Source organism: Juglans microcarpa x Juglans regia, chromosome 2S, assembly GCF_004785595.1.
Source record: "Juglans microcarpa x Juglans regia isolate MS1-56 chromosome 2S, Jm3101_v1.0, whole genome shotgun sequence".
NCBI lineage: Eukaryota > Viridiplantae > Streptophyta > Magnoliopsida > Fagales > Juglandaceae > Juglans > Juglans microcarpa x Juglans regia.
In genome coordinates this window covers 19,790,327-19,817,863 of record NC_054597.1, presented here as the reverse complement: position 1 = coordinate 19,817,863, position 27,537 = coordinate 19,790,327, and the positions used below count along the sequence as shown (strand labels likewise).

At 38.7% G+C, this 27,537-nt stretch overlaps 1 protein-coding gene across 2 annotated transcripts in view; it reads right to left on the bottom strand.

The window, feature by feature from the left end:
- Positions 1-1,805: 1,805 nt before the first annotated feature.
- Positions 1,806-27,537, bottom strand: part of LOC121252572 (carnosine N-methyltransferase-like) — a 41,282-nt gene continuing 15,550 nt past the window's right edge. The window contains exons 3-18 of one of the 2 annotated variants that reach the window (XM_041152280.1): positions 16,383-16,426; positions 16,165-16,207; positions 15,843-16,067; positions 15,611-15,727; positions 14,448-14,519; positions 13,263-13,307; positions 13,088-13,167; positions 12,895-12,959; positions 12,737-12,803; positions 12,463-12,576; positions 10,789-10,862; positions 10,004-10,101; positions 9,865-9,924; positions 9,718-9,786; positions 9,578-9,631; positions 1,806-2,034 (exon numbers count right to left, since the gene is read on the bottom strand). In XM_041152280.1, coding sequence (XP_041008214.1) covers positions 1,966-2,034; positions 9,578-9,631; positions 9,718-9,786; positions 9,865-9,924; positions 10,004-10,101; positions 10,789-10,862; positions 12,463-12,576; positions 12,737-12,803; positions 12,895-12,959; positions 13,088-13,167; positions 13,263-13,307; positions 14,448-14,519; positions 15,611-15,727; positions 15,843-16,067; positions 16,165-16,207; positions 16,383-16,426 — 1,296 coding nt within the window. In that variant the 3' untranslated portion in view covers positions 1,806-1,965. The remainder of the gene's footprint in view (positions 2,035-9,577; positions 9,632-9,717; positions 9,787-9,864; positions 9,925-10,003; positions 10,102-10,788; positions 10,863-12,462; positions 12,577-12,736; positions 12,804-12,894; positions 12,960-13,087; positions 13,168-13,262; positions 13,308-14,447; positions 14,520-15,610; positions 15,728-15,842; positions 16,068-16,164; positions 16,208-16,382; positions 16,427-27,537) is intronic. The other variant, XM_041152281.1, reaches the window with a different exon arrangement.

Genomic DNA, 27,537 nt, shown 5'->3' with positions numbered 1-27,537 from the left:
ATTATTTGCAATAGCTTTTTGAGCTGCTGTAATATTTCCTTCTTATCTTAACATATTCATTGGAGAGCTAGCAAACTCAAGATTGTGTTGCTCATGTGTAACATTCCGTCTCCCTAGGATTAAGAATAACGTTACTCTTAGAATATTCCTTACTTAATAACGTTAATGGAATAACGTTAATTTTGAGTAATCCGCCCCTTCTATTAATGTCATCCGCAAACTTTCTTATCTTAACGTTTGAGGATTAATCTGCCCCTCTTCTAATGCCAATCCCTTTATTAACGTTTTTCTTTAACATCAAATATCACACCCATCTTGAGGAGATTGGTTTCTTAAAACTTTTTTAAATTAGTAAGAGAGATACAAAAGAATATTCTTAGTGTCATCCGTAAACTCGTTCCTTTCTTACTCGTACTTGAATTTGTTGATGCCTTTTATTTTCACAAACTTTCATCATGTAGACAACTTGAAACTTTTTTAAGCTTAAACTTGATTTTATTCGTTTATTATCAACAAAATTCATAAGCAAGTATTGAATCATAGGGCACTTGGGGTGGCTCAACAATCTCTCCTTTTTTTATGATGACAAATACCTAATAAAACTTTGATATTAGCAATAATGATTAAGCTGCTCCTGAGAATATGCATTGATTTTTTAAACAATTGGTACAAATAAACTTAACCATATGTAAAAAGATAGTGGGCCGCCTAAGTCTTACCGCTCGGCGTGCCCGCTTGACATGTCATGTATGTCATATTTATTTTTTTATTTTTGAGAAAAAGCAAAAAGCTACGGCAACCAAAACAGTTGCATTTGAAACCCAGTCAGACATTCCCCTCGCCACCCTCCCTCCCCTTCACATTATCGAACTCCATTTCCGACAGAAATCTGAAATGAGTATACCCTCTGCAGATCTCCCTCTCTTTTTTCCGATCTCTCATGTGTGGAACGTACACAGTAGGTGAAAAATCTGATTGTATTAATGAGATCTCCCTCTTCCATTTATTTCTCATATTCATTCTACCAAAAACGAAGAAATTTTTTTTGAGAGATATATGGGGAGGGAAAAAAACCAAATCATCACCTGGCCGGTACTCATCTTGCACTTTCTCATCAACCCAGTTTGTCATTTCGTTCATCTTTGAGAACCCAGATGATAAGATCTTGAGTCCCCTCTCTTTTTTAGTTATATTCCATTTTCAGGTGGTTTTCTATAAATTCTCTTAGCTCTAACTGATAGATGGCAAAATACATATGCCTGTGTCAGATTGATCACTGGCTTTAATGATGAATCTAAAGAGAAGTGACTATTTTTTTTCGAGAAACTAGAGGTTGTGTGCGGCTAGTTTACCATAGGTGTACTCTTATGATTTTCTTTTAGAAAGGAAAATTGAGATTTCCTTCTTAGATTGGCAGCTGATTCATTGAAGGTGGTGTCCGTGATTCAGGTTCTATAGCTGCTAGGGTTTCAAAAGCTTTTCTCTGCTGCAGGGACGAAGGCTTCTCATTTCGACTTTTTGTTTAACCTAATCATGTGCCAACAAGGACATGCCAGGTCAAGGGGGCATGCCGAGCGGTAATGCTCAGGCGGCCCAATAGCTTCTCCCTAACAATATATATATATATATATATATATATGTATATATATATCCAAGTTTAATTCCAGGCATGTGCATGAATGCATAAGCTTCGTAGAACTAATAACATTCAATGAATATTACCAAGCATTAAAGGGATCGCAATATCCGCTAGAAACTTATAAGCAGCAAAACACGTCAGCTTTTAAATATTCCACGTACACATGTAAGTAAAAGTTTTATTCAGCATTAAGAAAAAGGCTTATGACAGCTTATGATATGGCATAAAATTCAGCATCATTCCCACTTTCACATGTACTGCAAAACATGACAATAAATATCGCATGAACTTGTAGAAACGATCCACTTGATAATTCGAAGACATGTCTATGACGTGTGTTGCTCCTTTGTTATCGTTTTCTTTCTCATCGTCCAAAAAGCAGCATAGTAACGGTTCTGCAAAAGATCAAATTCTGAGATGCCCAAACCATCAAAGCTTTTTAAGATATGGTACGACACCTGTGCATTCTTAAGTCTTATAATGTACAAATTCCAGGTAGCATTGACATGCTATTTAGAGAAAGGTGGAACCATAAGAAAATGAGCAAACTCTTAGATATAAATTGGTTTCCACGGTGATAGGAACCAAGGTGGGCCTACTCTTAAAGATCCTTTGCAAGTTCCAGATGGGCCAATTACAAGATCAAGGGCCAAGAAGATCAAGGAAGCAATGCAAGGATTGGTGCAATCCACTTGGGATGAAGCCAGCAAGAGCCCAACACTGAAGATGGGTCTGAAAGAAGAAGAACTAGCTTTGATCCACTTTATTCATGCTGAGGAAGACATGACTTAGAGATACGGCCTATTGTTATTGGAGGCTTCTAATTTGGTTAAATGATTTATTTTACTAGTTTAGAATAAGTGGGATTGAAAATGCTTGGCTCACATGTCTTATTTCTTATGAACTATGTTTTTGGGAAGGCCTTGTATTTTGGCCAAGGGCTTATTTGGAAAGTTACATTTTAGAAACTAGGGTTTCATCAATTTATTGTTGGGGTTACTGTAGCCGCGGGTACTGTAGACGGTACTGTTCATCAAGGGTAATTGTGGGAAAAAGGGACTTTATTTTGGCTAGGGTTTTGATTAGGTTTGGATTTAAAAACTCTTTGTAGCTTCATTTGTGGGGGAGACAATATTGAATTTTATTTGTGAGTTGAGTTTTCTCCTCTTGTTCTTGATTGAACTCTTGAACTTATCAAAGGTAAATCACAACCTTTGTGGCGTTCCTCCTTTGTAATCTGGGTTCTTGAGACGGGTTCTTCAACGGGTCTAGATTTTAATATAATCTAAGTTCTTGAAACGGGTTCTCATCGGGTCTAGATTCTCCATCCTTGACTTGATTTTTGGCTTTCTTGGATAGTTTTCAAATTGATTGTGGGTTCAAGGGAATTCATTCCCACGGGTTCATATCATTTGGTATTCAGAGCAAGGTTTCCAATCAGGTCTTATTCTATCTTTTATTTCTTGCATATTTAATTCTAGGGCTTCATTGTTCTAGGATTGATTACAAAAAAAAAAAAATAGTGGTGGTTAGCAGACTTCTTCACTATTGTTAGGGTTGCTGAAAATCATTGTTCTAGGGTTTGTGTTGGCTGAAATCTCTTGTTCTAGGGGCTGCCGTATATCACTTGCCCAAGGGTTTCTGAGTTATTGTTAGGGTTTTCTCAACTGCTTATTCTTGTTTGTGATCAAATCAGTTGGTGAAAGGAAAAGAAAAGAAAAGAAAAGAAAAGAAAGAAAAAAAAAAAAAAAAATTCGAGGATTTTTTTCTTGAGCCTTATCATCAAAGGGGGTGATTCTAGTTGGTATCTTGTCTTATTGTTAACTATTTCATTCGTATAATTTCCTTGATTCACGTGCCATTTTTTTTTCATTCCTTCCGTGTTTCTCTTGTTCTTGTTTCTTGGACCTAATTACTAGTTGGGATAAAACAAAGTTGCTTTGTCTTGATTGAGTCAATTAGTTCTTAAAGAACTGGAGTGGGAAAACTCTTGAGGTAAAAGGCAAGTGAGTGTGAGACTATTATCGAAAAAAGCCAATTAAGAGTGAAACACGAGTGGAGTGTCATTATTCGAGTGTAAACACGTGAGGGAGTGTGTGAGGTTTATTTTATTTTTTTTTTCCCACTAACATTCTTTTGTGTAGCGCCTGATAATGTCTCATCGGAGTAGCGCATCACCAAGGGGGAGAGCAGATAACTCATCCTTTGTGTTGCAAGCCATGCAACAACAGTTTGAGCGGTTGAACTTGGTGTTGGGTGAAGTGAGGGATAGGATGGATCATCAAGAAGCAGCGATTAGAAATCTACAAGGTGGGAGGGACAGGAGGCGACGTGAGCATAGAGTTGAAAATCAGTATGAGAATGAAGGAGATGGTGAGGATGAGGAAGACTTAGCATCTGACGTTGGGTCGGGTAGAAATAGAAGAGTTAGGCATGAAAGAGGATTTGAGGGGAATCTAAGGGGTCGGGATGGTGTAGATGGAGACCTTGGTAGCATCAAAATGAAAATACCACCTTTCCAAGGTAGAACTGACCCTGAGGTTTATCTAGAGTGGGAGAAAAAAATAGAGTTGGTGTTTGATTGCCATAATTACTCTGAGGAGAAGAAAGTGAAGTTGGCGGTAATTGAATTCACTGATTATGCTATTATTTGGTGGGATCAATTAGTGACCAGTAGGAGGAGGAATTATGAGAGGCCTATAGAGACATGGGGAGAGTTGAAAGCTCTCATGAGGCGGAGATTTGTTCCTAGCCATTACTATAGAGACCTTTACCAGAAATTACAAAATCTTATACAGGGGTCTAGGAGTGTAGAGGATTACCATAAGGAGATGGAGGTGGCGATGATTCGGGCTAATGTAGAGGAGGACCGAGAGGCCACCATGGCTAGATTTTTGAGTGGGTTAAATAGGGACATAGCCAATGTAATTGAATTACAACATTATGTGGAGATAGAGGACATGGTGCACATGGCTATGAAGGTGGAGAGACAATTAAAGAGAAAAGGGACAGCAAGGTACACTTCGGTTTCTAGCACTACTTGGAAATCAAAATGGGATAGGAATGATCCAGGTGAAGCAAAGAGAAAGACCGAACCACCTAAGGGAAAAGATGAAGGAACTAGCAACAAACCCAAAGTAGAATCCCAACCTTCACGGAATAGAGATATCAAATGTTTTAAGTGTTTGGGTTCAGGGCACATTGCTTCTCAATGTCCAAATAGGAGGGTGATGATTATGCGTGACAATGGAGAGGTGATGACTGAGAGTGAGGATGATAGTGATGAGGTGCCCGAGTTGGATGATGCTAGTGATGATGATGGAGTGGTATACCCTGTGACAGGTGAGTCTCTTGTTGCCAGGCGTGCTCTTAATGCACACATTAAGGTGGATGATGCAGAGCAACACAGAGAGAACATTTTCCATACTAGATGCCATGTCAACAATAAGGTATGTAGTATGATCATTGATGGAGGAGTTGTACTAATGTGGCTAGCACTACTTTGGTTGAGAAATTGAATTTACCAACCTTAAAACACTCTAGACCATACAAATTGCAGTGGTTGAATGATTGTGGAGAGGTTAGGGTGGATAAACAAGTGTTAGTTACTTTTTCTATTGGGAAGTATCAGGATGAGGTGCTTTGTGATGTTGTGCCTATGCATGCGGGCCATATTTTGTTGGGGAGGCCATGGCAGTATGATAGGAGGGTGACACATGATGGGTTCAAGAACATGTACAGCTTTGAAAAGGAGGGCAAAACAATTAAGCTTTGCTCCTTTAACTCCAAGCCAGGTCTATGAGGACCAATTGAAATTGAAAAGTGAGGTGGCTTAAAAAAGAAAAAGTGAAAATGAGAGTGATCAGAAGAGAAAAAGTGAAAATGAGAGTGATCAAAAAAGGAAGAGTGAAAAAGAGATTGAGCAAAAAAGAAAGAGTGAGAGTGAAAAAGAGCATAAAAGAAATAGTGAAAAAGAAAGTAGAGAAGTGGCTGAGAGTAAAGAAAAAAGAGTAGAGCCACTAGAGAAAAAAGAAAGAGTCTTCTGAGAGAAAAGAAAAGGCAAAAGTGAGTTTCTATGCAAGAGAGAGTGAGGTTAAGTGGGCTTTCTTCGCAGATCGCCCTATGATTTTTCTTGTCTATAAAGAGTCTTATCTTACTCTTGATGAAACTAACCAGTTTCTTCCTAGTTTGGCTGTTTCTTTGTTGCAGGAGTTTGAGGATGTATTCCCGAATGAGATGCCAAATGAGTTGCCACCCATTAGAGGCATTGAGCACCAGATTGATTTTGTGCCCGGGGCTGCTATTCCAAACCGACCAGCCTATAGGAGTAATCCAGAGGAGACAAAGGAGCTTCAGAGGCAAGTTGAGGATTTGATGAGCAGGGGGTACGTGAGGGAGAGCATGAGCCCTTGTGCTGTACCAGTGCTACTAGTGCCAAAGAGGGATGGGACGTGGAGGATGTGCATTGATTGCAGGGCGGTCAACAATATCACGGTAAAGTATCGTCATCCCATTCCTAGATTGGATGATATGCTTGATGAATTGCATGGCTCATGTATTTTCAGTAAAATTGATCTTAAAAGTGGGTACCATCAAATTAGAATGAAAGAGGGTGATGAATGGAAAACTGCTTTTAAGACTAAATATGGGCTTTATGAATGGTTGGTTATGCCATTTGGACTTACAAATGCGCCCAGTACTTTCATGAGATTAATGAACCATGTCCTACGTGCATTCATAGGTAAGTTTGTGGTTGTGTACTTTGATGATATCTTAGTCTACAGCAAGAACTTAAATGAACATATTGACTATTTGAGATATGTGTTTGATGTGTTGAGATGTGAAAAGTTGTATGCTAATTTCAAGAAATGTGCCTTTTGCATGGAAAAAGTTGTTTTTCTTGGTTATGTTGTTAGTACGAAGGGTATTGAGGTGGATGAAGAGAAAGTCAAGGCCATCAAGGAGTGGCCAACGCCAAAAAGCATCACTGAGGTAAGAAGCTTTCATGGCTTAGCAAGCTTTTATCGGCGTTTTGTTAAAGACTTCAGCACCATTACTGCACCACTCACTGAGGTAATTAAAAAGAATGTTGGGTTTCATTGGGGGGCTAATCAAGAGAATGCTTTTGCCACTATTAAAGAAAGGTTGTGCTCTGCACCTGTGTTAGCATTACCTGATTTTAACAAAGCTTTTGAGATTGAATGTGATGCCTCAGGAATTGGGATTGGAGCCGTTTTGATGTAAGATAGGCGTCCCATAGCCTTCTTCAGTGAAAAGTTAAGTGGGGCATCCCTGAACTACCCTACTTATGACAAAGAGCTTTACGCTCTTGTTCGTGCATTAGAGACTTGGCAGCACTACCTATGGCCAAGGGAATTTGTGATCCACACCGATCATGAATCATTGAAGCATCTCAAGGGTCAAGGTAAGTTGAATAAAAGGCATGCTAGATGGATGGAATACATTGAGACATTTCCCTATGTCATCCGTTACAAGCAAGGTAAGGAGAACATTGTTGCTGATGCTCTATCCCGGAGGTATGTACTTCTTACTTCTATGAGTGCTAAAATGCTTGGGTTTGAATATGTGAAAGACATGTATGCCGATGACGCTGATTTTTCTAATGTGTATGTGGCATGTGATAAGGCGGCATTTGGTAAGTTTTACAAGCATGATGGTTATTTGTTTAAAGAAAGCAAACTTTGTCTGCCAAATTGTTCTATGCGTGAGTTATTGGTGCGTGAGGCACATGGTGGGGGATTAATGGGACACTTTGGTGTCAAGAAAACTTTAGACATTTTGCATGAACATTTCTTTTGGCCTAAGATGAAGAGAGATGTTAACCGTATTTGTGGAAGGTGCATTACATGTAGAAAGGCCAAATCTAAGGTTTTGCCACATGGGTTGTATACACCCTTACCCGTTCCTAGTGAGCCATGGGTAGACATATCTATGGACTTTGTTTTGGGGCTGCCTAGGACCAAAAGGGGTAGAGATTCTATTTTTGTGGTTGTGGATAGATTCAGTAAGATGGCACATTTCATTCCATGCCATAAAACAGATGATGCAACCAACATAGCTGACTTGTTTTTCCGGGAGATAGTGCGACTCCATGGTGTACCTAAGAGTATTGTTTCTGATAGGGATGTTAAATTCCTTAGCTACTTTTGGAAGGTGTTGTGGGGGAAATTGGGTACTAAGCTCTTATTTTCCACTACTTGTTATCCGCAGACTGATGGTCAGACTGAAGTAGTTAATAGGACTTTAACTCAACTTTTACGCACTGTTGTTCATAAGAATTTAAAAACTTGGGAGGATTGTTTGCCATTTATAGAGTTTGCATATAATAGGACGATGCATACTACTACTTCATACTCTCCTTTCGAAATTGTTTATGGATTTAATCCACTTACTCCTTTGGATTTGATGCCTTTACCTGTTGATGACAGGAGTAGTTTGGATGGACAAAAGAAGGCGGAGTTAGTGAAGTCACTTCATGAGAGGGTACGGCTTCAAATTGCCCAAAAGAATGAAAAGGTTGCGTCCCAAGCCAATAAAGGACGAAGGCGTGTCATCTTTGAACCAGGAGATTGGGTTTGGGTTCACATGCGCAAAGAAAGATTCCCAGCCCATAGAAGGACTAAGTTACATCCTCGAGGAGATGGACCTTTCCAAATTCTTGCGAAAATTAATGACAATGCATATAAAGTGGATCTTCCAGGTGAGTATAAAGTTTCTGCAACTTTCAATGTTTCTGATCTTTCTCCTTTTGATGTAGGTGAAGATTCGAGGTCGAATCCTTTTGAGGAGAGGGGGAATGATAGGAACCAAGGTGGGCCTACTCTTAAAGATCCTTTGCAAGTTCTAGATGGGCCAATTACAAGATCAAGGGCCAAGAAGATCAAGGAAGCAATGCAAGGATTGGTGCAATCCACTTGGGATGAAGCCAGCAAGAGCCCAACACTGAAGATGGGTCTGAAAGAAGAAGAACCAGCTTTGATCCACTTTATTCATGCTGAGGAAGACATGACTTAGAGATACGGCCTATTGTTATTGGAGGCTTCTAATTTGGTTAAATGATTTATTTTACTAGTTTAGAATAAGTGGGATTGAAAATGCTTGGCTCACATGTCTTATTTCTTATGAACTATGTTTTTGGGAAGGCCTTGTATTTTGGCCAAGGGCTTATTTGGAAAGTTACATTTTAGAAACTAGGGTTTCATCAATTTATTGTTGGGGTTACTGTAGCCGCGGGTACTGTAGACGGTACTGTTCATCAAGGGTAATTGTGGGAAAAAGGGGCTTTATTTTGGCTAGGGTTTTGATTAGGTTTGGATTTAAAAACTCTTTGTAGCCTCATTTGTGGGGGAGACAATATTGAATTTTATTTGTGAGTTGAGTTTTCTCCTCTTGTTCTTGATTGAACTCTTGAACTTATCAAAGGTAAATCACAACCTTTGTGGCTTTCCTCCTTTGTAATCTGGGTTCTTGAGACGGGTTCTTCAACGGGTCTAGATTTTAATATAATCTAGGTTCTTGAAACGGGTTCTCATCGGGTCTAGATTCTCCATCCTTGACTTGATTTTTGGCTTTCTTGGGGAGTTTTCAAATTGATTGTGGGTTCAAGGGAATTCATTCCCACGGGTTCATATCACACGGGCCTTGAGCAAACACACATCCGACCTTAGTATCTCAATGACTTTGATTGTTAAAATTACTTTCTACCAACCACTGGCTATTAAACCACCTCTGGTCGGGCAGCTTTGGACACACCTAAAGTCCTACTTGGGTGTTAAGTTTAACGACTACTGTTTATTTGAACTAAGAAATGTTCATCGATATCACTTCTGAGAGTAGAAACAACATTATACATAATCCACAAGATGGAAAAAAAGAGAACTTTAAAGGGAAACCCAGGGCATAGAATAAGAAGCTTACTTGCATCATTGATCTGGGATTTGTAGTGTAGGTTGTCTCAATGGTCTTTTCATTCTGCAATCTCGAGCATAATAGATTTTTACATATGCTGTATTTCACAGATCCATAGGCAACAGAACGGGTATGGCTCAAAAGATTACCTCAAAGTGAAATCCATAATGCAATGCTATCCTCTTCACATCTTCCAAACTTAGTTCAATGGACATTTCCTGAAAATATTAATGTTAAGTACACATCTATCTGTTACTGCGGGCGTACACTAGTGTCAAATGAGAGAAGAAGCTCACATCTTCTTGCCCGTACATGTCTGCAAAGTGATATAGTAGAGGACCCATATTTATCCAAACCTGTTACACAAATTAACCAAGGTATTAAAACAATGCAAAATAGAAGAAACTTCTGTTCAATACGGACTGAGGGACTTACTCCACCATCTTTCAATATTCTTGATATGATTTCAATGTATTCAATAATGTTGTGAGCCGTATCAATAAAGAAACAGGTTACAACCACATCCCAGACTCCTGCAATGTACCACAACATAATGGTAGATTACAAGAATAGTGAGCATTATTGGTAGATTTCATGCACCTATAGCAGTAAATATCAGGGACTGGTGCTACAAGCTAGCAATATTTCTCCAGGGTACTCTTTAGCACTAAAATAGCAATATATCTATATGTATGAAAAACTTGTCCAACTAACCAATTGCAGTCATAAAAGCAAATCATCTCATTACATATATATACTTCCTAGGCACAAAATATTCCTGTTCTCCCACCCACCACTTCAAGAAAAGCAAACACAAATTAATTTCTATTGACAGGCCAAACAAAATGTCTTCTGCACTACACAGCTTTTAAAGCCCTTATCAATGGCAACACATGCCAGCCCTCGTCCGCTCACCTCCACCACCATCAAAATCCCATACCCATTATCTCCTAAATCCACCACAAACCATGGAAGTATTAAGTGATGTTATTTAGAATCTTCGAGTATATAACTTTGGGACTTGCTTTGACATTTCTCCTTCAATCTACTAAAACAAACTTGCTTTGGCAGCACTTAGCTACGTTAATTCAATCACATTTGAACAAAAACCTAAGGTAACATTTACTGCTACCAGATGCCTGAAAATTACAATGTTCATATGTATTTTCTTACTCCGTGTAAAAAAGAGGTCATTCAAAAAAGTCATACTGTTCTCTTACCTACTTGACTTGGATCACTGTAAACCTCAACAAAGTCACCGCCACACATGGAAAAGCCTTCTGTAATTCCTGCACTGCTTGAAAGACCAAACAACGGTTATTATTTCATGGGTTAAGTTATACATGCATACAATGGGCATTGAACCATGCATGCATTATTATGGGGCGGGACTGTGTTTTGAGCTAGAGCTCATTAGTGAAAAGTTGAAAATAATTCAAAAATACAATACAAACAGGACAGAATTACATTAGTAAAACTAATATTATTGATACATAAGCCCGTGTCATGAATGAGAATGCAAAGTATTGCATTATTCCACTAGTCTAAGATAGTGTGGCCAATAATATGGTGCCTATTCAAAGAAAGCCACATTATTAATGCACATTTCTTACTCCTTACATCCCAATTTAGAAGTTACTGTCCAAATGTAGAAATATTTATGCTGCCACGAAGCTAGCCTTGTACAAAAAGTACATAAGATCCACATTAGAAATTGTGCCCATCTCTAATTTAGAATAAATGACATGTTAGAAACTTAGGCCTCGTTTGCTTTCAGAAAATATCTCATCTCATCTCATCTAATCATTACAACTTTCCCAACTTCCAATACAAAATAAAACAAACAATTCAACTTTTTCAAATCTCAAAATAAAAATAATATTAAAAAATATATTCTAACAATATTTTATTCAACTTTTTAACTTTAATCTCAACTCATCTCATCTCATCTCTGAAAACAAACGAGCTCTTAGTCAAACTTTCTTCATTCCCGTAATAGCCATGTTATTTAGAATCAATATACTCATTTTGGGACGAAGGAGTTTAACTAAATGTACTAACTTCACATTCAAGACCATATAATCAAAAGCCACAAGGTACATCATTCAGAGAAATGACTAAAAATGTCGCAAGAGCAACTGAAAGTAAAGGAGAAAAGTCAATCTAAGCATGAGCCCGATAAAATGTAACAGGCAGAAAGTTACATCACTACAAGGGAAAAACATAACAGGCGATATGCATTATAACACCCAGATTTTATAAATTTGAAATAGTTGAATAGGCACATTTTTTCCCACATTGGGAGGAGTGCACTAAGTTGAACTACTACTATTTAAGTTTATAGGGAGCTCAAATTCTGACCAGTCCTTTACCGGTATCTCACAAATGTGTATAGCGAATGATTATGATACCTCAAAATGTGTGGATTGTGAAGGCATTCGCGAGCATGTTCTGAGTTCCATATTGGATGTATACCAAGTAGATCTAAGCTATACAAGACCCCAGAATTATTAGTCCTTTTGACTTATTGCATAATGCAGGCAACACATCCCTGGAATGTTGCATTAGTACTGGTGAAAACTTGAACCCAACCATGCCACTAGGATGAATTATGAGATTTGATTGCATAGCAGGACCTCGACCATTAGCAATAAAAGGCACCAACACAGGAAGTTGGACAATGTTTATAGGGAAATATCTTGACGGTATCAAGTGACAAACATAATACTGACATGGGCAACTCACATCTGTTTGAGCAAGTTCATCTTCTAAAAAGGTTGTATTGGGGGGACAATCAGGATGATGTTCAAACACAATAAGAAAACATAACAAGTCTAAAAACATTCGAAAGAAAAACACAAAAACATTGAAGAATGAACAGGCAGTATAGATACCTAGCTGGATGGATGTCTGGTATTAAAACAGGACGAAGTTGGTCACTATCTGAAAGTGAATTGCAATTGCTGTGGACCCAAGGGTATATTGTCCACTCTCCAGTGCTCTGTGAACTAATAATCAAGCAACTCCAATTAGAAGAACTTAAAATGCAAAAACCCCTTCTTATAAAAAATATATATGTACATGTGTACATATATATATATAGAATCTCATCCATGGTTGGAAGATGCATAAGATCAAGATTACAAAGAAATTGACATAAAATCTTACTGATTAAGAATAAAACTCGAGCATATCATCATGTAGTATGAGAACTCATTTCCCTGGCATATAAAACCTGTTTTATGAAATGAGAAATAGCAGCCCGTGAGTTAAAATGCATGTGAAAGAAGAGCTTCAAATATAGTCAATTTCAATTATGTAAATACCTAGACATGAAATCTCCAAAGCCAGCCGGCCAAGTCCAGCTCCAGGAACCAAACAGGTAGGAGGACTGTTCAACAAAACTTTTTATTAACTCCCACCCAATTATATACAATGATTATATCATTAGATTGATCAATGCAATTCTGGTATAAAAGTACTTTGGAGATAATGAAAGCAACAAGAGGAGATAAATACTTGTCCTTCTCGCGATTACAGAATAGGACATCAAGCTCTTCAAGAATAGGCTTGTAGCACTGATCACGTTCCTTCTGTCCCTGTATTAAAAATAAAACGAAGGAACAGGTAGATTTCAGACCAAAATCCCAGATGAAAACAAAACTTAGAAACAAGCAAGAAAATCAAGCAATACCTCTGCTGCCCAGTCTCTAACTAGATTCCTTACTATACAACGAACCTGACGAAGAAAAAGAAAGGAAGTTGTATTACATAAAACTCAAATCTAAAGACAGTTTATCAACAAGCAACCATCTCAAAGGAGAAGGGGAAAGGATCCCCTTAAGGTGTCCAAATGCTAAAGTAAGCACCATAATTATTTTATCATGGCAAGATAAATCCAAGATCTCTTATGTGTTAGTAATTGCTACGGGTATGAGCTTATTTCTTATCACCTGAGAACAAATTATGGTTAAGTATGTTTTTTGCACTATTTGTTGTGTTTATAATATATATTAAAGTTGAGTTTGGTCGTTGTAGGTAAAGAAAGTGTTTTTCAGACTCAAAGGCAGAAGGCTACATCACAAGCAGTATCTATTGTCTTAGCTCAGACAATTCAAAACATATTGGTTACTTGGCAACTGCCAAAACATAATCACTCCAAGAACTCTCTAGAGTAACATTTAAGATGCATACACAATTAATCTTCATTATAGCAGATATTGACAATAGTAATAAGTGAATATTGAATTCCCTCACTTAACAAATTTCTGAAATGCCTTAATCAAAAGATCCATGAAATGCAATGATGCTTTCATATTTCTATTATAATGTTAATCTTTCGTTTCAAACAATTATTCCCACTTGTCCATAAACAAGTACTTCAATTAGCTGAATATGGAACCTTTTGCAAATAATATAACTCAAATAATTCCAAAAACTTGTCTTTTCCATCAAATAAATGCATTCTAGCACTGCATATTCTCATACAAGCTATTGCATATTGTACCACCTAATTTCCAAAGTTGTGCCCTCCTCTATGAATATTATTGACAACTAGCTCAAATGTCTTTTTTCCAAATATGCATCAATCTATTTACCCACAAATCTATCATATGATTTCTTCCAATTGTTCCAAATATATGTGTGTGTGTGTGTGTGTGTGTGTAAATTCTGAAAACCAAACAATTGTTCCGTCCATAATTCTAAATTCCAGACTTGTTATAATGTTACAAATGCAATACAGCTACATCAATGGGCCTGAAAAATCATCCATAAGACCAAGATATAAAATAACAAAGAAAAGAGAACAAGTGCTTACACAAAATATTAGAAACTGGAAGTACAAGTTCTAATAAATAAAACCAGTTACCCAACATACCTTATCAACATCAACTAAAGGAACATTCAACTGAAATGATGGATCCAACCACTCATGAGACAACGAAGACACCTGAATAAGTGATATAGCAAGGAAAGCATCAAACAATTTACATATTAGGAGTTTTTATACACTAAAACAATAGGTTGTGGGCGGCGGCGGGGAGGGGGGGGGGGGGGGGGGGGGGGGGGGGGGGGGGAGGTCAAATTAACATACTACACATCTCCAACTTAATATTATGGCTGATTTGGATGTTGAGCTAAGTTGAGCTCTATATGAATAGTAGTGAGTTGAGGTGGTGGAGTGAGTTCTGTGGAACCCAACTAAGATGAGTTTAGATATATTTATGGGAAGCTGAAAAAGGTTGTGGGTCCCACGTGTAAAGATGTGTTGAGTTGAAAAACGTTGTGGATCTCACATGTAAAGATGGTTTGAATTGAGATGAGTTTAGTGATTTGAGAGTTAGGTATTTGGATGTTAGAAAATGTCTAAATATGAACCGAACTCAACTGGGCTGAGTGCAGTCTAACAATCAAACGAGCCCTAAATATCTGATAAATCCATAACTTATAACCAAATAAAGCCTATAGATAAATATTGGATAGACAATTTGATAAGTTTCTCTGTTTTTTCTTTAATAGGTAAAACAATAAGTATCTTTTACTTCATCAAATCCTATCATCACTCCTCCTTGTCTACTATGTTGTGCGTCTTTCTTTTTGTTTTTTTTTCTTTGGGGGGGGGGGGGGGGGGGGGGGGGGGGGGGGGGGGGGGGGGGGGGGGGGAACACAAGATCATAGAAGTTGATACATTCTCACATCTCAAACTGTAGAATACATTGGGTAAATTCTAATTTTCTAGAGTAGGAAAAAGTGAGATGTTCACACAGAATTGGGTTGATAGATGCACAACCCAAGGAGGCAATCTAGCAACAATCTATACCAAATAATAACAAATAACGAGTCAAGTCAAAAGAAAAAAAATAATGGAAATGGTGAAATAGCACAACGTATTACCATGTGGCCCTAAGTGAAGGCTTAATTTAGAATTTTCTTATCATGCAGGAGAATCCAACATTATATACCTCAATAACAATAGATCTCAACAATCTCAAACAAATTTACATAGACATTATAACTTGAAAGGAAATTTAATGACTTTACATTTCCATTGGAATTAGTGATCTCATTTCCACCACATGCATCTATCTGTTCATCATGTTTGAAGCCTGGAGGATGCCTTCCAGTAACCGAGTCGCAATTACCGTCAATTTTCATCTCCTGTTGTTATCTACAGGGGTCAAATTTCTAAATGAAAAAGACATAGGTGGAACCGACCCTATAATGAATTTTTAAATTTGCTCAAAAATTAATATGGTCATATAAATGCTAAAACCTCAATGGTAACTGTCCCTTTCACTGACTCGCACATGGCATTGCTTTCTTCCCCAAAACAGGCTTGGTCAGATTTGGTGAAACACAAGCTTCCACTTGTTGATGTGGATTGATAGGAGCTAACATTCCTTTCTCCCGAGAAGAAATGGTCATTCAGAGCATTTTCAAGATGCCCGTCTTCACAAATATCTACATCTTGACTCATATCAAGCGGAGGTTCAAATGCCTGCAAGGCAGCATATTGGTAAGCAAAGAAAAAAAAAAAAAAAAAAAGAGCGACAAGATACTCTCCTATACCATTTAGACAGGAAGTCAAAACAGACCTGAAGCATGCTGAATATGAAAAATGAATTAGTAGAAATACACCTGCAAAATTCATCAACTTCATAACTTCAGAAGAAAAGGAAAAAAAAGAAAAGAAAAAATCCACATGATGCACTTAAGGAAAGAATGCAAAATCCTTATTGCATTACCATGTTAGCTCATATAAAATGCAATCATGGTTATTGAATAATGAAAAACAAAAATACCAAGAAGTTACCGTCTTATTCTTTGAAACTTTAAAGGGTAATGCAACAGTAAAGCCTACAAAAGTAGTGGAAAAAAGTGAATATCAGAACTTCACAATTTGGGGAAAAAAAGATAGCGACTAAGAAAGGAATATATCAGTCATTCTTATTAATTTTTTATAAGGCAATTTTTTTAAAAGCATAGAAGGACACAACCTGAGTACGATTGAAGAATACAAGAGAGAGCACCCATTTAGGAAAAAGAGGAAAACCAACAAGTAAAAAATCTAGGAAAGTACATTGGCTGTTATGAGTTTTCTTCCAATCTAGACGATTTTAAGTATATCGGCTTATTGCTGCACCACCTTCATCTCGCTCTCTTCAACACTAGGGATGTTGCATTCCTTCCATGTGAAACGATTGATGTATTTGAAAATCTAAAACTGCCCTTCTCACAACATCTCCATCACCCTTTGAGAGATGACCCAAAGGCCCATAAAGCTTTCATGGGTATTTGGGTGTCGAGTGGACCTATTAAAATGAAGTTCTAGTCTAGCCACATCCTAGTGAAACATGAGATGATCAGTAGTTTTCCCACTCTTCTAGCGCATACAACAACAATCTCTTACTATGGCACACTTCTTTCTTAAATTATCCAAACAAAGTATTCCTAGTGCAGCTGTCTTTCCAGAAATATGTCACCTTCGATGGAGCCGTGTTTCTCCAAATGCCATTCCAAGGGAAACAGAACCAATACTGATATTTGACAGTAAATTTTTATCAACCAGTTTTCAATTTGAGTATTGGTCTTTAGTTTTCTCTCCGTACAATTTAGAATTTGCAAACCAGTATCACGTCGCTGCTGGTGGTTGTGGGCTTTTGACAGTGGGATATCTGGTACTGTAGTAAGGAAATGAGTTCTTTTAGTTGTTTAGCTATTGAGTCAAAGGTTTTTAAGGTGAGAAGAGATGGGGGTAAGGAGTGCATCACAGAGAATGGGTGGAAAGGTGTGAGTTGTATGTGACTGGGGTTAGAAACTACCTGATGGGTGGCTGACACACTAGAGGAATGTCTGAAGGCTGGGAGCAAAGGGTACTACTCTGCTCGTCGGAAAGGTGACAGAGACTTCATTGCCCAGCAATGCTCAAACTCTTGTGGTTCCTACATGGCTTTGGTGGGGTATGGTGGGGGAGATTAACGGAGTTTCATACTCATTTCTGAAGACAGATCTGGAATGGGGTGGAGGAAGATGGCGGCAGTGTTGAAGGATATGGAAAGAGTAGGTGGTCAGGGGAGACACTAACCACTAGTGATGGCGGTAGCCTTACCGTCAAGGTCATACAAGGAGGCCCTGGAGATACCTCGAGCCACGCAACAACCTGTTATGGCAAACCTGCAAAAGGACACACCCTCCTTTTCGGTAGCAGCTCAGGGTAGAGGTTGGCAGGGGAATGGTTGGGCTGAAAGAGGAAAAGCTTTTGAAGGAGTTGCGCGAAATGAAGAGCTCGTTGGGGGAGTTAACTAATAAAGTGCTTTGGCTAATACGGTGCGTTGAGGGATATGGGGTGGTGGGCGTGGGCTTGGGTGGTGAACTGGGCTTACAGGAATCGAATGGAGGGCAAGGGAAAGGAGAGGCCAACATGGGTAATGGGCTCCAGCCCAAGGAGAGGCCAGTTTAGTTTGGAGGCCCATCCTAGAGGAAGAAGCCACAGGTTGCTGGTGGCTCGTCGACCAACAGGCTTGAGCCATCGTTGCCGGCGAAGCCTCAATCGACTTCGCTAGAGGTCGCAAAAGCTCCGATGGAGGTCCCGTCGCCGAAGGTTGTAATATCTGAGCATGGAGGAAGGATTTCCTCGATCTCTCTTGCTCATGAAGACCTGATAACTGCACAAACCACCTCAACAAAGGTCGCCAGCGCATAGACAACTCTGACGAGGTCAGAGGAGACGTTTTGGAGCAGTGGTAAGGTTGCAAGTAGTGGTAATAGACAACCCAGTCCCCATGAGAACGTCTTGCCCACTGTTGTCAAGCCATTGGCTTCTACCCAGGCACTGAAAGTCCCGATAACCTCTGAGGAAGCTTCGGAAGGGTTAAAGGTGGCGCCCTTTGTGCCGGCAGTGGAGGAAGGGCAAATTGTGGAAAATGCAGTGGGAAACAAAGTTGTGGGAAAGGAGATAAGCCCAATGGGGGAGGGTACTAGTTTGTTGAATTATTTTGGTGAATTTTGAGGAGGAGATGGGTAGTCCGTCACCCTTACAGATGCTCCCACCTCATATTGCACCTAGAGCATCAGAATGGGTCTTAAAGAGAGTGGAGGAGCTTCAAGGTTGGGTGGGACTATCCTATGATGGCTATGAAGAACAATTCATGGCTCTCCTAGTAGTTATTGAAGTTGGCCATTCCACGGCCATGAAGTCAACTGTTAGAAAGGAGAGAGCTGAAATGATTGCAATGCTCCATTAACTATGATAATAAGGAGGGAATGTCGGGGAGAGACAGAGTAAAAGGGAGTTATGCTCCATTAACTACTTTTGTTAATGAAGCCTAAAATACTGTCTTGGAATGTAAGAGGCATCAATAACGTGAGTAAATGTCTTTGTATCAGATCCTTTCTCCGTAGTTGGAAAGTTGACATTGTTTGCTTACAAGAGACTAAGTTGAGTGGTGTTGATAGAAATATAATTCGTAGTTTGTGGGGTTGCTCCTTCGTGGGGTGGTGTTACTTAGCTTCGTCAGGGGCTTCGGGACGGGTGTTAGTGAGGTGGGATAAGAGAGTGGTGGAGATGATAGAAGATTGTATTGGGTTTTTTTCTATGGCTGTATGTTTTAGGAATATTGAGGATGGGTGGAGGTGGGCTTTTGCGGGGGTGTATGGGCCCAATGTGGATAGTGAAAGAATGTATGGGAGGAATTGGGGGGTTTGCACTCTTTATGGGATTTACCTTGAATTTTTTGTGGTGATTTCAACATTGTTCGGTTTCCTAGTGAGAGGACGAGGGCATCCACGTCAACAAGAGCAATGGAAGACTTCTCAGAACTGATTTTTGAGTTGAATCTTGTAGATCTTCCTTTGGTTTTTTTCTTTTTTTTTTTTTGGAGGGGGGGGGGGGGGGGGGGGGGGGGGGGGGGGCTACACTTGGTCCAACAGTCGAGGGTGGTCAAGGTTGGATAGATTGGTAGTCTCTTCTTCGTGGGAGACGCAGTTTCCAGATTTTTGTCAAAAAAGGTTGACACAAGTATGTTCCGATCATTTTCCAATTTTGCTTGATTGTGGAGGCATTCATTTGGGGGGGGGGGGGGGGGGCGGCTACTTTGCTTGATTGTGGAGGCATTCATGGGGGTAGGCATCCTTTCAAATTTGAGCATGTGGCTGGAAGTGGAAGGATTTGTGGTGAAGGCAAGGGCTTGGTGGGAAGCTTACTCTTTTGAGGGTACACCTAGTTTTATGGTGGCGGGCAAACTTGAAGTTCTGAAGGTTGATTTGAAGAAGTGTTTAGACATACAAAAGTGAAGAAAAATATTCTTTGGGATGAATTGTAAGCATTGGAGCAAGGGGACGTGAATGAGGATTCTTTGTTAAGGAAGAATGTGTTGGTGACTGAAATTGAGAAAGTTTTATTGATGGAAGAAATATCTTGGAGGCAAAAATCAAGAGTGCTTTGGTTGAAGGAGGGGGATAAATGCACTAAGTTCTTTCACAAGGTGGCTAACTCTCACAGACACAACAACGCTATTGAAGTCCTCCATTCAAGTTCAAATGTATTATAATCTCCCAAAGAGATCCAAGAACATATAGTGCAGTACTACGAGGAGCTCCTAGCTGAAAAAGTAGAATGACGTCCCAAACTTGATGGCCTAATTTTTGACCAGCTGGACTTGGAGGTAGCAAGTTGGTCGGAAAGGCCGTTTGTGGAAGAGGAGGTGCATCTAGTGGTGTGAGGTATGTGCAAGGATAAAGCCCCGGGCCCGGATGGTTTTTCTATGGCTTTCTTTCAAGAGTATTGGGAGATAGTAAAGGAGGAAGTGATGCAGATTTTCTATTCTTTTCATTCTAATCTTATGTTTGAGAAGTCATTAAACGCTACCTTCATTGCTCTTATCCCAAAGATAGTCGGTGCTCATGATTTGAGAGACTTTCGGCCTATTAGCTTGGTAGGTGGGATCTACAAAATCATATCAAAGGTGCTAGCTAATCGTATGAGTTTGGTGATGAGCAAACTCATTTCCAAACCTCAAAATACTTTCGTTCGGGGTCGGCAAATTTTGGATTCAGTTTTGATAGCAAATGAGTGTTTGGACAGCTGGTTAGCAGAAGGCATTCCAGGGGTCCTTTGCAAGCTAGACATGGAAAAGGCTTATGACCATGTGTGCTGGGATTTCCTATTTTATATGCTTAGAAGATGTGGTTTTGGGGACAGGTCGTGCGAATGGATTAAACATTGTGTTTCGACCGCTCAGTTCTCGATCTTAGTCAACAGAAAATCTTTTGGTTTTTTTCAGCCTTCGAGGGGATTGCGACAAGGGGATCCACTATCACCTTTCCTATTTGTTTTAGTAATGGAGGCATTGAGCCATATGATGGAGGCTACCGTTAGGGGGGATTTATTGCTGGTTTTTCAGTGGGCAGCAACAGTAATAGTGTCAGTTCCATTTCTCACTTAATACTTGCAGATGATACACTCATCTTTTGTGATGCTGTTAGCAACCAGATTCAAGCTCTAAGGGCGGTTTTGTTGTGTTTTGAAACTATTTCGAGACTTAAGGTGAACTTGGGGAAGTCGGAATTGGTACCGGTGGGGATGTGAGTAATATTGCTTCTCTTGCAGAGTTGTTGGATTGTAAAATTGCTTCCCTTCCTATGAAATATCTTAGAATTATCTTGGGGGCATCATTTAAAGCAAAGAGTTAGGATGGGGTGGTAAAGAAGATTGAGAAAAAACTATCGAGGTGGAAGCGACTCTCTCTAACAAAAGGGGGGAGGTTAACACTTATCAAAAGCACTATTTCTAACCTACCCACTTACTATCTTTCTCTCTTCCCACTACCGGTGCGTGTGGCAAACCAAATCAAAAAGTTGTTTAGAGCTTTCTTGTGGGGTTAGCATGGGGAAGGATATTAAATTTCACCTTCTAAGTTGGCAAAGGGTGAGCTACCCGACTGCGAATGGTGGGTTAGGGGTGCAAAACTTGAGCATCTTCAACAAGGCACTCTTGGAAAAGTGATTGTGGAGGTATCATATGGAGAAGAACTCGTTGTGGAGAGAGGTTATTGATCATAAGTATGGTAGTGAGTGGGGGATGGTGCTCTTAAGGAGGGTAGAGGGTCTTATGGAATCAACCTATGGAAATTTATTAGAAATGGGTGTAACACCTTTGAAAAACATATTAAGTTTGAGGTGGGTGATGGAGCAAGAACCCGCTTTTGATTCGATACTTGGAGTGGGGAGAGCCCTCTATCTATTGTGTTTCTAGTTGCATTTAATTTGGTTGGAAATCAGCAAATTGTTGTATCAGATTTGTTGAGTCGTGCCAATGAGACGGTAACTTGGAATGTCACTTTTACTATAAATGCTCAAGATTGAGAACTTGACGAGATGCCAGATTTTTATGGCTACTTGTATTCAGCAAAGTTAGGAGGAAATGGGGGTGACTGTATGTTGTGGATTCACACGGGGAGAAAAAAGTTTAAAGTCAAATCCTTTTACAAGGCTTCGACAGGCCAGTAGCCCACATTCTTTCTGTGGAAGAGTATTTGGAAGGTCTTAGTGCCGTCTAAAGTTGCGTTTTTTACTTGGACAGCTGCACTTGAGAAGATCTTGACAGTTGACAATTTAAGGAAGTGGGGTATGGTGCTCACAGAGTGGTGCTACATGTGTAAAAGGAACGGAGAATCGTTAGATCATCTACTTTTACATAGTGAGGTGGCCGGGGAATTATGGGATGGTATCCTTAATAGAGCCGAGCTGAGTTGGGTCATGCCTAAGAGTGTGATGGAACTACTAGCGTGCTGGAACAGGAAGCATAATAGCGCTCAACTGGCAGCAGTGTGTCGAATGATACCTTTGTGCTTAATGTGGTGTCTATGGTCGGAAAGGAATGATAGGTGTTTTAACAATAAGGAATGTACAGTAAGGGAAATCTGGAATTTTTTTATAATCTCTCTTTTACAATGATTTTCTGCTATTGTATTGAAGGGTGGGAATGTCCATGGGTTTCTATCTTCTTTTCAGCTTACTAGAATATAATTAGATGTCTCACTTTGTATACTTCCTGTGTACTTGGGCATTGCCTAGTTTCATTCTATTCAATAAAGATACTTATTTACTTATCATAATAAAAAATAAAAAGATCTCCTACCAAGGCCTACTTATGTTGGGGGAATACATGATATAACTTCGGAACACTAATCTCAAAAGTTTCTCATCTCACCACTCATCATGCCAAAACTTGATCTTGGATTCATCACTTGCCTCAAATCTCATAAATCAAAAGAAATCCACACCCCCTTCTTGATTGCTTCCAAAAATAGATGGGGTGAAAACTATGGCAGTCATGAATACATCTTTGGGGTGTTAACTGATAATATATTGTCACTATTTTTTTAACTATTTTCTACATAGCATATATTTTTTATTTATACTATTAATTTAAAAACATAATATAAATGCAATTCTAGATAAAAAAAAAAAAAAAATATCATGTTTGTAGACATTCATGGAGGGAAAACTCACTTTTCATTCATTGATGTACAACAATATATATACTACATACAATTGACGATTATACCCTCACAAGTTACACTTATTACAACCATGTCCTCTAACACTCCCCCTCAAGCTGGGGCATATATATCATATAAACCCAGATTAAAACAAATAACCTTTAACCGACTACAACACAATGACTTGGTAAACATATCTGCGAGTTGATTTGCAGAATTCACAAAAGATGTAGAAATGTCACCACTTAGTATCTTTTCTCGAATGAAGTGACAATCGATCTCTATGTGTTTAGTCCTCTCATGGAACACAGGATTAGAGGCAATATGCACTACAGCTTAATTCTCACAAAATAACTAAAGGGGCAGGAAATGAAAATCTAATCTCTTGAAGGAATGCAACCATGTCAGCTCACTAGCAGTGTGAGCCATTGCCCTGTATGCAGCTTTTGCACTAGACCAAGCTACTACTATTTGTTTCTTACTCTTCCATGTAACCAAGTTACCTCTCACAAAGGTACAATATCCAATAGTAGATCTTCTATTTGAAGGGGATCCTGCCCAATCAACATCTAAAAAGGCTACAACCCTAAGATGTTCATTTGGTCAATACAACAATCCAAGGCCAAGAGCTTGCTTAAGATAACGAAGAATATGAATTACAACATCCCAATGTGAGACCCTGGGTGTTTGTAAAAATTGACTCAGTACACACTCGCTGCATAAGAGATGTTTGGTCTAGTGATGGTAAGATAATTCAATTTCCTAACAAGTTTTTTATACCCACCTGGATCTCAAACCAACTCTCATTCATCTTTCAAGAGTTTACGATTTGGGTCCATAGGAATGTCAATAGGTCATGCACCGAACATGCAAATTTCTTTCAGAAGGTCAAGTACATATTTCCTCTAAGATAAGTTGATACCATTTTTAGATCAACTGACTTCAATTCAAAGGAGGTATCTAAGCTTACCCAAGTCTTTTGTTTGAAACTGATCATGTAAAAACTGTTTTAGCCAAGCAATTCCAGCAGAGTCACTCCCAGTAATTACAATGTCACTAGCAATTCCACCTAGCAATTCCAACAGAGTCACTCCCAGTAATTACAACCAACAAAATGTGACCTGCATCACTATGTAGGTGAAATACCGAATGGTCTATTTGTATGGACCAAATGCCAATACAACATCAAAAAACCTCCCAAACCATGCTCGAGGAGATTGTTTCAAACCATATAATGTCTTTTTTAATTTGCATATAGTACCCCGATACTCCCCTGAGCAATCTAGGCGATTGCTCCATATAAACTTCTTCATGCAAATCGTCATGTAGAAATGCATTTTTTAACATTACAGTTGAAATAAGGGCCAGTCTAAATTAGCAGGAACAGAGATCAACACTCGAACAGATGAGATTTTGGCGAATGGGGAGAAAGTCTCCTCGTAATCATTGCCATATGTTTGACGTAACCCTTAGCAACCAAGCAGGTTTTTAGATGTTCCACAGAACATTAAGGTGAAATTTGATTGTATATACCCATTTTCAACCAATGAGCTGTTTATCAGATGGTAGTAGAACAAGAACCCATATTTTATTATGGTGAAGAGCATCATCCATTTCATTTTTCATAGCCCCACAAGCGACACAAGTAAACCTGTAAAGGAACTAGGGAAGGCACTAAGAAGAGTTGCGTAAGATTGGGTGAGTGTGAAGGAGAAAGTATAAGTAGGTAATGGTAGAGGATCACACTGAACACTCGAAGATGTATCCGAGAAATAGGGTATAGACTCAAAAAAGGTAACATCAGCACTCGTGAAGTAGCATCTAAGAATATGACTATAGTAGCGATAGCTTTTTGAGTCTAGGGATAACCAACAAAAAAACACTTGGTAGAACGTGGATCAAGCTTATCAAAGTCTGGACCAAGGTTATGAACATAGCAAACACACCCAAAGATTTTTGGAGGGATAGAAAATGGCAGAGATGAAGGGAACAAAATGGAGAAGGGAGAGGAATCAGCGAGAATTGATGAAGGCATACAATTAATAAGGTGACAAGCAATAAGAATACCATCACTCCAAAAATGTTTAGGAATATGCATGTGCAGTAAAAGAGCTCGGGTGACATCTAATAGTTGACAATTTTAGCGTTCAGTCACCCCATTCTGTTGGGGTGTATAAGGACATGAAGTTTGATGAACAATTCCTTTATTACTTAAGTAGAAAAGGCACTAGATTGATATTTTGTAGCATTATTAGAACACAAAACTTGAACCTTTTTGTTAAATTGAGTTTTAATTTCTTTCCAAAACACTTTGAATATGGAAAGAGGTTCAAATCTTGCTTTCATCAGAAACATCCATGTCACACGAGAGTAGTCATCAACAAATGTGACAAAATACTAAAACTTGTTTGATTCAATGTTGATTGGTTGATTGGTCCCCATATATCAGAGTGAATCAATTCAGAAGGACTCGATGCTCGTTTATCAACACGAGGTACAAAAGACAGACGATAACTTTTACTAAGTTGACATGCTTCAAAAGGAAAGGGAGACACATTTCCTAGATTCCTAACCTGACGCTTCAAAAGGGAAAGAGGGGCGACCAAGGCAACAGTGTCATTGAAGAATCTTGTTCCCCATCTTGAGATCTTGAAAGATGCATGAAGAAGGATAAAAGGTCACTAAACATTGAAGACTTTGCGTAATCTTACTAATGGACATCAAACTAAATGAAAAACTATGAGCATATAGAGCAGATGACAAAGATATAGAATCAGTGAACTTAGTGTATCCAATGCCTGTAACTTTAGCAAGAGAACCATTAGCAAGAGTAACACTTTTTGGAGATGTCACAGTTCTAACTTAGATAAGGTCGAGGAAAAACCGGTCAGATGTTCATTAACTCCTGAATCAATGATCCATGGATCTAGGGTGTATGAGACAAGACATGTGGACGCTATACCTGAGTGGGCAAGACTAGTTGTGGAAGATGAAACCCGTGTCCGACCCAAAAGCTGATCATACTCATCCTTTGATATGCCAATCATATATGGAGTAGGATTATAGCTTGGTGACTGTGATGTGGCATCTTGGCAAATGTTCTGATTAGCGGACCCAAATGATCTACCATATAGATCCCAACAATAGTTCACAGAGTGGTTAGTGCAACCATAATGGGTGCACTTACGAAATTCTCGACCTCGAGTGCGATTACCTTTGGCATTAAGTCCCCCACGCGGACCTCAAGTGGCATTAGGTGGCTATGGCTCAAAATATCAATACATAAGTATTAACTTCTATGCTAACATAAGGAATCAAAATATCAATCTATCTAAAGAGCCATCTTGGACTATTATATTGGGTTCAAAGCATATATGTAAATGACCTTCAATATCAATTAATACTTAAGAATATTAGTTTACATAATTTTCTAGGTCTTGATGTAAACTAATATTCTTACAGTATTATATCTATAATAGAAAAGTGCACTTTTCTACCACTTAGTGCATGTTTGGGTTTGAGTTTGGTGCCTTAAAACGTCCTTTCAATAAGCCTAAAAGCTCTTTTAAAGAGAGAAAAAAAGTATGTTTGGTAAATTTATAAAAAGTGTTTTATAAAATTGACAAGGGGACCCTTTGCCTCCTTTCAAAATTATAAATTTTTATAAATTCTTGATTCGTTTAAGTAAATGTGCAAATTATGATAAAAGAGAAGAATCAAGAATTCAAAAATTAGGGTATTTTTTAAATCAGTGTATATACATGTGATCAAGTTGGGATATCTATGGTACTTGGAGTTAAATCTTCATCAATGACTTATCAAGTCTCAATTGTGCTAGGGCATTTGGAAGAAAGAAAAGTTTTTGAACAAGTAAAAGGTCAGTAATCTTTACCTAGTCAAACTAGGATTTGGGTTTCGAAAATTCAATCAGAAGAAAAACACTTAATTGAGGGGCCAAATAGTGAAATGTTTTAGTGGAACTAGAAACATTGGACTTGTGTTGAAGAGAGAGGCATTTAGGTGTAAGAACTTGTAGAATTTGGGGTAACTCGGTGGAATCCTAGTTCTGTTAGGTCACAAACCGGTAAGTAAAATAAAGTAAAACCCTTCAAGACCTGGCTAGCCAGTAGGGCCAACTAGGGGCATCAATTTTCCACAATTTCAACTATGTGATACTCCTATATAAAGAGATCTAAACATTTTGAAGAGGTGCATAGCAACTATCCACATTAAAGCTGCGTTTGGATGTTGAACTGAGTTGAGTTGAGATGATAAAATATTGTTAGAATATTATTTTTTAATATTATTATTATTTTGGGATTTAAAAAAGTTGAATTGTTTATTATATTTTGTATCCAAATTTGAAAATGTTGTAATGATGAGTTCAGATCAGTTGAGATCAGTTGAGATAGGTTTAAGAAGCAAACAAAGCCTAATCCCTACACAGAGCTGTGCAGAAAATTCCAA